Genomic DNA, 13,160 nt, shown 5'->3' on the forward strand with positions numbered 1-13,160 from the left:
TACCTGCTAAGTCATCTCACCGGCCTTCTTCAAACATTTTAGAGAGACGAAGTACTATTAAAGTATTGAGAAGGCTAGCATGCATGGTTCTGGGACATTCTTTGCTAGTTTATCTCAACCATGTTACAGATAACTATGGTTATAAAAATTAGTTTCTGAAATAATTTTAATTTACTGAATTAAAAAAAAAACAAAAAGGAAAATGTCATAGAGTTTTACCGAAGTCTCTGGATATTGGAGGCAACGCCAGAGAGACGATATATGCCATCCACAATGCCATACCTCTCGATGAATGCTGTGCAGCTCTGAAGAACCTGGGGCACTAAAGAGAGTTTAAGACAGATTATTGCTGCTATTCAGTGTAACCAACATGACACCCAAAACATCTTAGTTTTCATAAACAAAGTAAAATTCATAAATCGAAGAACAAATTAATTAGTTTGTTATTAAAAAAAGAAGAGAATCTGATTATTACACCTCATATCTAAACCTGGCAACACCAAGCCTGGCTCTGTTTATACATGGTGCAGTCTCTGGCCACAGACTCATTTAAGTGTTTAACCCCCAACACAACTACAAACTACAACAAACAGACAGCAGTTCACTCGAATGCCATCCACAGCAAACAATTTTACAAAGGTAAGCACGTCTTCCAACAAGGTAATTACTTACAAGTGCTGCACCACTTCACTCCTAAATATGTTTCTTTTACCCCTCAGTCAATGCAAAGGGAGCGCTACTTCAGGCATATGGGCTAGAACAAAAGTTTGAAACTATGTGATAAATTTCTGTAACCATTTAAATTTTTACCATGGCTGGGGATTGGCACTCTTTACTTTTCAATGCAAATTAATCAGCACACAGACGTCTTAATTGGTCATTTGATACTGTCAGTTAAAATCCCTGACAAGCAATAATTGGGAGGACATTACTCGGTCTGTAAAGAAATACAATACTACACTAAGGATAAAACACCCAGTTGTAAATGAAGCTGGTTGGGTGTGTTAGTAAGACAATCTGAGCTACTGAATCTCACTTAGTGTATATTACTATGTCATTTCTTTTAGACTGTAATGGTACCTTGCTTTTCTTGCCTCTGGCTAAAGTCATGCAACCCATCTTTCAAATTCTATCAGCTATCATATTTCACATTTAAAATCTGAAAGCCCGTGTGATTAAATATCAAAAAGCAGTGGCAAAAACATGGATCACTTTGTATATCAAGGACTAGTCCTTACAGTGTAGACACTTCAAAACATTCTCTCTCTCTCTCTTCCTCCCTCCCTCCTTCTCCAACATGTGCATGCACAAACACACCATGAGACATACATGGAAGGGAAGTTAGAGGACAATGAGGGAACTGGTTCTCTCTTTCCATAATCATGTGGCTCCCAGGGATCAAACTCAGGTCATCGGGCTTTACCTGATAAGCCATCTCACCAACTGCACAATGCATACTTGTTTAATTCTCAAAGAAATTGTATGGGCAGAGTACTAACTACTATTACCCTCATTTTATAGTCAACAAACTACATCTTCAGGTGTAAAGCTTCTCACAGGGGTTCTCTGTAAGGACTGGATGGTTCTCACAGAGGCCTGGAGGAACTGTAATGGAAATTAAATTACAACACTAGTAGTTTAAGCAGAGTCAACATTTTAAATTATTGCAATATACTGCCAGGTTCATAAAGCCCTTTATAATTTATACTCACCACCTTATTTCTGTGTTTTATAATTCTAGAGAAACAAAACTCCTCTTTAACCAGTTTCCCCACATAGAGAACTCTACGCTGTTGTTCTAGCAGGTTCAGTGGTCACACTCTTAAGCTTCCCCAAAGACCCAAAGTCAAGGAAGCTGCAGCACTCTGCTTATGTGGTTACTGGACAGATAATTTCCAAATGTCTCCTGATTGTACACCAGTACCCCTTCACAACTGTAAACTCTTCAAGGTGAAAAACCAAAACAAGTTTCCTCCATCTTTGGGCATTCAGCATTCAGGAGTACCATCCTGATATGACTACAAAATCAGCAAGTGATTAACTCACTCACGCTCTGAGAGCCAGTTACTTAACGGGAGGCGGGCAAGGAACGCTTTGGTTTCATACAGAGCTATATTCATCTTCAGTTGTGTACTTTTGTCTCTAAAACATTCAGGAACTTCAGTAACAAAAAAGATGCAGAACTTTTGAAGTTTTTGAGTGTTTCTTAGAAATAATCAATCTGAGCCAGGTGGTAGTGGTGGTGGCGCACACCTTTAATCTCGGCACTCGGGAGGCTGAGGCAGGTGGACCTCTGAGTTCGAGATCACTTGATGTGGGATTCCCTTCTGTATGCTGTGAATACCACTGGTGAATAAAGAAACTGCCTTGGCCTGTTGATAGGGCAGGGTAGAGCTAGGTGAGAGAACAGAGGCAGAGTGGGTTAGAAGCCATGGAGCCGCTACAGGAGACAGACATGTTGGAACCTTGCAGGTAGGCCATGAACCTCGTGTTAAAATATAAAATAATGGAAATGGGTTAAACTAAGATGTAAAACTAGCCAATAAGAAGTCAGAGCTAATAGGCGAAGCAGTGGTTTAATTAACATAGTTTCTGTGTGGTTATTTTGGGTCTGAGCTTGCCGGGTGGCTGGGAAACAAACAAGTGGCCTCCTATTACAAGCCTAGTCTATAGAGTGAGTACCCAGGACAGCCAGAGCTGTTGTTGCACAGAAAATCCCTGTCTTGAAAAACTACCCCTCCCTCCAAAAAAGAAATCATCAATCTGGTGTGCTAAATATGAAGTCATCTTTTAAGCTTAGATCCCATTTCCAATAGAAGTAGAGTAAAATTTAGGGTTACAAATTTGTAACCTATTCCAAAGCAAATATATTTACAGATTACTGGAATAATGAATGTGAACACTTTATAAAGGGAAATGGAAGTATTAATGTGTGTGTATACATATGTATGTGTGTGTGTGTTTGTACATTCTTATTGTTTTGCTATTGCACATGCCAAACTACAAACTCTAGGGACATTCCTGTTACCACCTCCCATCTCCAACGCTTGGGTTCCAGATGCTCATGTTACTCGTCTAGTCTCCATGTGGGTCCTGGCTCCTCACGCCTGTGCTTTTACTCAGTGAGCCACAAACCTCCCCTCAACCCCAGCTCCTTATTCTTTGTTAAAGAAGCTTTTCATAGGGCTGAGGATGTGGCTCACTGGTTAAAGTGCTTACTATACAAGCATAAGGATTTGAGCTTCATCCCCAGTAAGTGCATAAAATTTGGGTGCAATGGTCCACATTGTGATCCTAATGCTAGGAAGGAGATGGGGACCCTGGGACTTATAGCTGGCTTGTCAGCGAGACACTGTTCCAAAAAAAATAAGGTGGCGACAAATGAGAAATAGATCCAACACTTACCTCTCTACTCAGCAGTCACATGTATGCACCAGCACATGTGCATATGTGCACATGTGCGCATGTGCATGCACACACACACACATACACACACACACACACAGCTTCTTACTAAGCACACTAGATCACCCGTGTACATGAGGATTGGCCTTGGAAGAAATCCTGTCAGGAGAGGATTTTATTTTTCATTTATGTATTAATTATTTCTTCTTTATTTATACATTATTTTATTTTCATAAAAATAAAATACCAAAAAGCACAGGTAACTTTTACTAGATACTTATATCATGTGATAGTAAATATGTTCACAATCTCCCAAAGAAGAAGGAAAACTTCATTAGCTACCCCCTCCCAACCAACCTCTACCAAACCAGCCAACTCCATATAAAACAATACCCTAGTTGGACTATAACTACAGAAACCTTCAAAGTGATCCCTCCAAAATAAGATCACTTCAAGAACTAGTCACAAATATTCTAAATACAATTCTGGTTTGTTTTAACACTTTCAGTTTGGGGTATGATCTTACAACAAGAAAATAAGGAAACGTTTAAGTTAGAATTCAGGAAGTTTAAAATTACTGCTAAAAGTAGGAGAATGAGACAACAACAAAAACTGACTCTTGGTTTTACGATTGGTCTCTTTTCTCACACTGCCCAAATGGTATTTATTAGGTCTATTTTGCCTGTGGAAGCCATGCAGGCACTGTGGACAAGGATGCAATGCACAGCTGACTTTCAGAGAGACAGCTCTGTGCACTGCCACAGCACTGCCGTGCACTGAGAACAAGCATGACTCCCAGGTGAACTGAACTCAGGAGTGATTTCATCTGTTCCCCCCACCTCGCCACTATGCTCTAGTCATAAAACCCTCATCTATGTACAATGGTTTAAAAATAAAAGCCTTTGCTAAAGGAAACAAATAACTTTAAAAACAGTAGTGTGTACAGTTTCCTCCCTTTAGATTTTAAAATACTTCTCATGTATTTTTTTTTTCTTTTCTTGTTTGTCACAGGGTCTCATGAAGCCAAGGCTGGCCTAGAATTCATTTTGTAACCAAGGATGACTTAGAACTTCTGATCTTCCTGACTTTGTCTTCCAAGGACTGGGGCTACAGATGCACTCTACCATGCTGCTTTACAAAGTATGAGGGCGGCATCTCTGGAGAGATGGCTCAGTGGTTAAGAGCCTTGCCTGCTCTTCCAAAGGTCCTGAGTTCAATTTCCAGCAACCACATGGTGGTTCACAACCATCTGTAATGAGGTCTGGTGCCCTCTTCTGGCCTGAAGGCACACACACACAGGCAGAATATTGTATACATAATAAATAAATAAATAAATATTAAAAAAACACACACACACAAAACAAAGTACGAGGGATGAAACCTGGGGCTCTGCCTACTGGGCAAGCCCATAAATGGGCTCCATCTCCAGCACTAATACTTTTGTTTCAGATCAAAATAATTTTACTTATTTCCTACAAAGTTCTCACTATTCTTATTAGCAATTTCCTTTCAAAGTTTTAAGGAAATCCCATTTTAAATATGTACAATAAATAAAAGAAGCCTTCATGGAAAAAAAATCTTAGATACTCAAAAACTAAGTTCCACCTGACCAGACTTTATAATCATAGAATTTATAAACACTGTGTAAAAGCTTCTAATTGTCAGCACAAAAAGTTAGCAGCTGTTTTCCACTGTTTTTCACTTCACTATGAAGGGACAGAGGGACAGAGAAAGGGATCCACTAATCACTGAGGGAGGGAGGAAGGAAGGAAGGGAGGGAGGGAGGGCGGGTCAAAACTTCTAGGTCTGAGCTGATGCTGGAAGATCAGGCATGGAACACCCAAGTGAAGACTGACTCTTATTAATGATCCACCCAAGCAAGCATGTACAATGTAAGAGACATAAAAACAAGAAAATAACCTGACTCTAAGGTTAAGGATGTTCAAGTAAATGAAAAAATCAGTAGAGTATCTGCAAAGAAAATTCTGTTGGCAGATTTTTAAAGAGCCAGTCTTATAAGTATTTGTAATCTTTAGTGAGCTCATATTTGCCAAACTATGAGAGTTTAAGCTCTGTAAAATCATCCCAAGAGAACCCGGGCACTAGGGACAAGAAAATAAAGAATAAACAGAAAACTGGCTTGTCAGGCTCCTACATGATTTCTTACAACACCATGTAAGAGAAACAGGTTGGGTTTGTGATTTGCTTCAACAAGGAGGTGCTAAAAAGTAGAAAGTGTAACAGGATTATCTCTGTAAATCTGATCACTCACTAGGAATACAACTCAGAGAATGAATCGCTCAGCAAAATATTATTCTGATATGAACTTCTCAGGAAAAAAATGTGTGACAAATATCCATGTTTCGGGTAAAGACCCTGAATCATGCTTTGTTTAAGGACAGGGACATATGCTCAGACAAACATCCTCGATTTCACTGTGCCAACATCAGAGTGTGTACTCACACGCCTAACCATGTGGTTACTTTACATCCAGGTTGTATAATCCTGTCCACTGCTCCAAGGGCACAAACCTGGGCAGCATATTACTGTTCTGAATACCGTGGTTAATCATGGCCCAATGGGTAAATATTTGTATCTGTGAACATATCTAAACATAACAATTGTGGAGAAAAGTTTAGTATAAAATAAAAAATACCGAGCACCTTTTGAGTGCACTTACTATAAATGGGGATCTCAGGACTTGAAAACGTGTTGGGTGAATCAGTGCCTAGGCCCAGGGCATGCTATGCACCTCTGACTAGAAAGCTGTAGCACAGGATGCACTAAGCTCATAAAAATATTCTTCTTTAATAAATTAATCTCAGCTACTATAACTGTTTATTTTATAAGCTTTTTACATTTTGACTCTTTCACAATCACAGATAAAACCTCAATTCACTATAGTTTTCTTGCTTAACCTTCAAACTTTTTAAAATTATTTTACTTTTTCAGCTTTCTTCTTAGAAATAAAGACATAAACATCTAACCCAGTCTAACTCAGGGTCAGAATCTTCAGTACCATAGTCTCCACATCCCCATCTTGTCCTACTGGAAGCTGACAGTGCTTTCTGGGGTCACTCTGAAGCCCTGCCACAGTTGTTCCTAGTGAGCTGTCCATCTCCAGGTATCCACAGTAGGCAGCTTGGCCTACTTCTCTTCTACCGCAGATCTGCCAATAGGAGCACCACACAGTCCTCACAGACAGCCTTTGGCACTGGTGTAAACTGAGCTTGCTGAGGCCTAGGAAAGCTGCTGCGAAAGCCCCATCATGAATTTGGGGGGCTCTTTTTCTCCCACAGCTTCCTTTACTCTTGCTGCTTCTTCAACTGTGCACTTTTGATCCAGTTCCAGTTATTCCACAGTCACCCATTCCTGAAGAACATCCCATGACTGAGTATCGCCCTCACCCACACCTAGGGTTAAGGCGTTTGCCAGCTCCACCTCAGTCATGCTGATTTTCACAACCTTCCCACCCTTGGCAAATTTTCTGAAGTAGAAAGACTCTTCTTACTCATCTTCTAGATGCCATTTATAGCATGCTTTGGTGATGCCCAAGCAAGGTTCTGGTAGTAAGAGTGTTTCAATCTGATCAGAACTTCATCAGCCTGAGCACAAGTCAGCAATTAAATGCTTGGTCATCTCCCTAGCCCCAGACTGTCAATTTCTGTTAGTCTCCTTGCCCCTAATAATGCAAAGTGTCCTTTAAAATATTTATTTATTTTTTCATAATTTCTCTCTCCCTCCCCCACTTTACTATCTTCATATTCTCTCTACTTTCTTTTACTAAATCCCTTCTTCTCAGCCACTCTTTTGCTACTTTCCTGCACGTGGGAGAGTGTGTGCTTGTAGCCCACTACGTGAGCATGGATGGTAGTGCTTTATTTGAGCAATGATAACTTACCAGAGTATACACCACTGAGGAGTAAGACACTCCCTCTCCAGCTACCCGGAGGGATGGGGCCTTATGAGATCCCTCCCATCGAGACAGAATGTTAATGATCTCTTGCATAGATAGTCACTGCTGATTCCAGTCTATGCTACAATAGCCATGACATGCCCAGAGGATCCTCTGTCTCTTGCATTCTTTCTGCCTCCTAGTCTGCGATGCTCCCTGAGCCTTGAAGGAGTTATGCAAATTTCCCATTTAAAACTGAGCATTCATTGTTACTTATTTTCAGTACTTTGATCATTTTGGGGTCTCTAATAAAGCAGAATTCTTAACAGTCATGAGCATGTCTTTCTTTATAATCAGAGCTATGACAGAACAAGCATGCCTGACAGGATGGACCAGTCATCACTGACTGCCTTCTACCTGCATAGTTGCTAATCATGCTTAACACCGTGTCCAGTATAAGCAATGTGGCCTCTTCCTGATAACATTAATGGCTGCTTTTATAAACTTAAGGACTACAATGAAAAACACGAAATGAGATTAAATACAAATGAGATTATTAAAGAAAATTATCCAGTCAAGAGACACAGCAAATGTAAAATGTGTAAGGCTGCTGCCATCACAGCACACCATATTGCTCCAGAGTAACTTTTAAATAGAAGCAATGCACTCTAAAATAACAAGTGTAATTCATGTGTAAAACTGTCACAATGAAACAATTTCTATAAGTAAAATGTGCTTATTTTAAATAGTACAGTTATTACATAAAATAGTAATATCATTCACTATCATTATCAGGAACTATGTACATAGGTCTGCTAGGTCACACCTATAATCCCAGCACTCAGGAGCAAAGGCAGGGGGATCTTCATGGCCATTCTGGACTACATATGACGGCAGTCTGGGCTACATAGAAAAACTTTATCTTAAAAAACATAAAAAATTGGGTATGTCATAATTTTACAGTTTATACTTTTATAGAACGACAGTACCAATCTTGACATAAATACGCTGTGCTGTGCTGGCCGAGACTTTTTGCTGGGAGGCAATTATTCTGGAAACTAAACCCAAGCCCTGAGATCTCCAACCTGCAGTAAGTTTTTGGAAGCCTACAATCTCACTACGTGACAGGAATTTTTCAGCTACACTGCAGCCTTATATACACTACTGCCACAGATACAATCTGTCACTGCCCAATACAGCACTCTGGAGCACACAACTATAGTTTACAGTTGTCATTTATTTATAATGTCTAAATAAAGCAGAGTGAATGTAAGGAAAAACTATTATATGTAATACATAAGTAGATCTTTTTACTTTATCTATATTTCTCATCTTCTCTCACAGTTATATATATATATGCAAATATGAATATTTTTCTTTTATTTATTTATATTTATTTTTTTCCATTCAAAAATTTACACTTCCTCCCTTCTTCCCATATATGAATATTTTTCTCCCTGATTGTTCTAGTTGTTTTATAATTTAAAGTATAAACTTAATTCTTTTAGACTTTAGATAGTCTATGTGTGTATAAAATATATATTCATGGTATAACTGCAGATATACACTGCAAACAATATAGACAAAGTCTCAAATTTTACACACTTATTAAATGAAATATAACCTGGATACTAAAAAAACACATTTCTGTTCTAATTAAAACTTCAGCCAACAAAACTTCAAACTCCTTTCCCTCCCTCCAACAATTCATCAACCACTAAATTATTCATTCAGAATTTAAGGAGAAAAGAATGTAAATTTTAGGTATAAAATCTAGGAGACTGGTTTTAGGATTTTACAGTCTCAAAAAACAACACCCGTCATTGGAAACAAATGTTTGAGGACATGAACAGGGAAGCTGGTTGAAGAAGTAACCTGGACAGATGTGACAAAGTCCACAAGGTAACAATGCCCTTTGTATGCTGCCAACTCTATCCTATCAGAACAATTCCTAACTTCTTCCTAAGACTCAGCTCCACCCAGAATGGAGGTGAACCGCAGCACCAGCTGCTGAACTGAACCACAGCATACTGGTCACCACATCTGCCCTGTTACTGGTGACAGAAACCAATACAAACATGTCAGGAACACTATAAGCTCATAAAGCTGAATATTACCTTCAAACCCAGAATTCAGAAGGTGCTCCCCCAGGTCACAACCAAATACTCTCTCCTTCAAGATTCCCCTCTGCTTTAGCTTCTGTTTTGTTGGGCGAGACTTCATGAATGTTCGTAAGAAAGTAATGAGCTTGCCGTGCTTTTTGGACACTAAAAAAATAAAAACAAAAAGAATATCTTAGTTGTGGCAAGAATTACATTTCGGTTAGCACAAGAAGAAACCAACCTTGATAGTCTACCTTCAAGATAACCTGCTATAAACATATTTTATAAGTGTAGGCAGTTGTCTGACTGTTGATGCACTTTGTTCTCCCTAGACTGTGATCCTATTTGATGGAACGGTAAGCAATTACATGCACTGTAGTCTGTGACCTTTAAATCAAGCTCGTCTGGCAAACCAGTCATCATCTCAGAGCATGAAGAAGGAACTGAGTTCAGATCCAGTGTCTTGTTTTGGATATCTTCATAGTAAGAAAGGCCTGGCAGAGTATAAAGGTGGTTCCCATCCAGTTGTCTTAAAATGTTCTTTTCTTTTTTCTTTTTTAGTATTGGAGAGTAAGCCCATGTCCTGTGTATGCTCATCAAATGCCCTGCCACTAAGCTATCCTCAGCCTTTACACTTTTTATGCTGAGATGGTAAGTTGTATGGACAGCTTTTATCTTTTTTTAACCAGGCCTTGAACTTAAGATCTTCTTGCCTTAATTTCCCAACTAGTTGAGATAGGCCTGAATTTCAGACCTGGATAAAATATTTTTCTTAATGGTAAGATATTTCCACAGCATTTGTAATTCATGGGATGCAACAGGAGAAAGAAACTGTCTTCCCTCTTCTTCCACCAGGAGGCACATCCTATGATGGCATAAAACATGGTGATCAACCTAATGGCAATAAAATACCACATTACCTAAATACATCAACTTAACTTGTTTGAAGATCAAGACAATAAATAAAAAATAGTATTTGGAAAAAACATTTCCATTGATTAATACATGAGAAAGACAACAGTGAAAGCAATGGAAACAAACAAATCCCTAGAATAGTGATGTTTGCTAAGAAATGCAGGCTTCAGGGTGAGTTACTCTAAAAGACAGCACACAGCAAACAGACACCATAAGCTCAGAGATCAGGAGCTGGACTAAAGGCGCTTCCCTAGGTCTTAAATCCTTATTCTGTACACACGATTACTGGAGTCTGATTCATCTTTCTATGGATTCTTCAGCAAATCCGAATCTTCAGAGCAGATGAAGATGGCTGAGGGAACTCTGTGCACCTACAGCAACTCAGGATCCAGATGGACCACTCTAGACCAGAAGTCAGTCATGATGCACACACCTTTAATTCAAGCACTCAGGGGGCAGAGGCAGGTGGATCAATGACTTTGAGGCCAGCCTTGTCTATACAGTTCCACACCAGCCAGTGCTACACAGTAAGCATTCACTCAAAACAAATTTTTTTTTTACTTAGAATCAATATAATTTTGGTGCTACCTTTAATGTGCTAAACCCACAAAAATTAAAAAACTTTCCTGTCTAAAGTTCTTTGCTGTAAAATTAAATGTCATGCTCTTAATTTCACCAGTATGTGATGAGATATTTATACAATATTGGTTAATTTCAGAGTCTGTGACACAAACTATAATAATAGGCTAGTGTATATTTATTTCCCCTAGCTGCTAGTAATATGATTAATTCATATTTATTATTGTGTGTACATGTATGTACAAAGCATGTAGAAGACAAAAGACAACTTTTGGGAGTCCTTTCCTTGCTGAGGCAGGGTCTCTCTTATTGTTGTTGCCATATTGTATATTCCAGGCTAGATCATTCATGAGATTCCAGGTGATTCTTCAGTCTCTGTCTGCAGGAATACTGGGATTCCAGAATTCAGGCAGGCACCACAACATCTGGCTTTTGAACATATTTGGTTAAGAGGTTTGTGAGAAAGTGCTTTTACACTGAGCCATATGGTCAGCCTTTATCTCCAATTTTAGATGAGGCACAAGACAGTAAGGCAACATGCTAGGGATAAATAATTAGAATTCAAAACCAGGCCATTTGCTAACACCCAAGTTCTCAGCAACGGTATACTACCTAAATGAAGAGAACAAGAGAAAGCCAGATGTTTTTAGTGGTTAATAAGGAAACAGGACAAAGCAACCCAGGAGACAGGATGGTCAGGGAGAACTGCTCCAAGGAATATGTGTCAGAGCCAGAAGGCATGAGAGCTAGTGGGGCAGCAAGTATTCAATGTGGTTACAAACGACAGGTCACAACAGAGTATGGGCTTTATGCCATGGGAACACAATGACTAGCTTAAACAATTTAAAGCAAGTGGTTACTTAAAAAGTCACCCAGTATGTATATGAGAAAGCCAAACATGCACCAATAAGGAGTTGGCTGAATAAATCATTTTACACTCCAACAGAATTATTGATCTGCATTTCTTTGCTCCTTTGGTTAGTTTTTTGAGACAAGGGCTCACTACATAGCCCTGGCTGGCCTGAAACTTGCTGTGTAAACCAGGCTGGCCTGGAACTCAGATTCATCTGCCTCTGTCTCCCAAGGGCTGGAATTAAAAGCTTGCATTGCCACATCCAGCCTGCAAGCATGCCTGTGGCAATGGATGCTCTGGAACTGGATCCATCCAGACAGCTATGAGCTGTCATGTGGGTGCGGGGAATTCAACAGGGGTCCTATAGAGGAGCAGCCAGAGTGCTTTTAAGCTCTGAGTCATCTCTCCAGTCCCTAATGGTGTGGGAAGTCCTTCAGTCTATGTGTGCTCTTACTGGTTAATGACTAAAGAAACTGTCTTGCCTGTGATAGGGCAAAAAAAGAAAAAAACAGAGCTAGGTGGGGGGCGGGGAGTAAACTGAATGCTGGGAGAAGAAAGGCAGAGTAGGGAGAAGCCATGGAACCCTGCCAGAGACAGACGCAGGTTGGAATCTTGCCGGTAAGTCACAGCCACATGTCAATACACAGATTACTAGTAATGGGTTAAATTAAGATGTAAGAGCCAATAATGAGTTAGAGCTAATAAGCCAAGCAGTGATACAATTAATACAGTTTCTGTGTGGTTAGTCTGGTTCTGGGTGGCCGGAATGAACAAGCAGCCTCCCTATAACACTCTAAGATTATTTTTTAATTTTATTTTTTATCAACATTTTCCTTTATTATATATATATATATGTATATATTTTATATATTTACATATTGACCACAGTTTCTTCTCCTTCTCCTCCTGTTCCTCCCACTTCCATCAAACCTCCTCCCCATTCACTCACTCCTCCTCCATCTCCAATCAGCAAGGGGCAGAAGATTTATTTTGGTTATGCATATTTACATGTGTTTAAATAAACTTAACAGCAGAAAGGGACAAATATTCTTTTTTTCTTTATTACTTGGAAAGATCATACCTAGAATCATCAATAAGAATTAATTACACATAGAAATCATAACTAACTGATAATGATGGGATAAATTTACAATTATGATCCTTTAACCAAACTCTCAATACAATAAACCCATTATTCAGAAATTATCCCACATTCAACTGGTTTTTCCAGGACAGTAGGCTATTCAATCCCTGCTTCTTGGCTTTCTTTCCTGATGGGATAAAGAGTGTGAACATTTGTTCACTTCTAAAACAGTGACACAAAATCTAACTAATTAAAGCTGCAATAAAAATTAAGAACAGAGGATGTCACTAGGAATTCTAGGTCCCACTTATACTTGAGGGTGCAGGG

At 39.2% G+C, this 13,160-nt stretch overlaps 1 protein-coding gene across 5 annotated transcripts in view; it reads right to left on the reverse strand.

Annotated features, from left to right (window-relative positions):
* Nucleotides 1–13,160, reverse strand: part of Arhgap32 (Rho GTPase activating protein 32) — a 248,548-nt gene that overhangs the window by 17,759 nt on the left and 217,629 nt on the right. For all 5 annotated transcript variants that reach the window (XM_085689766.2, XM_087905737.1, XM_048458698.3 and 2 more), the window contains 2 exons: nucleotides 9,418–9,567; nucleotides 220–322 (listed from right to left, as the gene is read on the reverse strand). In XM_085689766.2, coding sequence (XP_085545892.2) covers nucleotides 220–322; nucleotides 9,418–9,567 — 253 coding nt within the window. The remainder of the gene's footprint in view (nucleotides 1–219; nucleotides 323–9,417; nucleotides 9,568–13,160) is intronic.

The sequence above is a fragment of the Myodes glareolus genome, chromosome 4 (genome assembly GCF_982192425.1).
Source record: "Myodes glareolus chromosome 4, mMyoGla1.1, whole genome shotgun sequence".
NCBI classification, from domain to species: Eukaryota; Metazoa; Chordata; class Mammalia; order Rodentia; family Cricetidae; genus Myodes; species Myodes glareolus.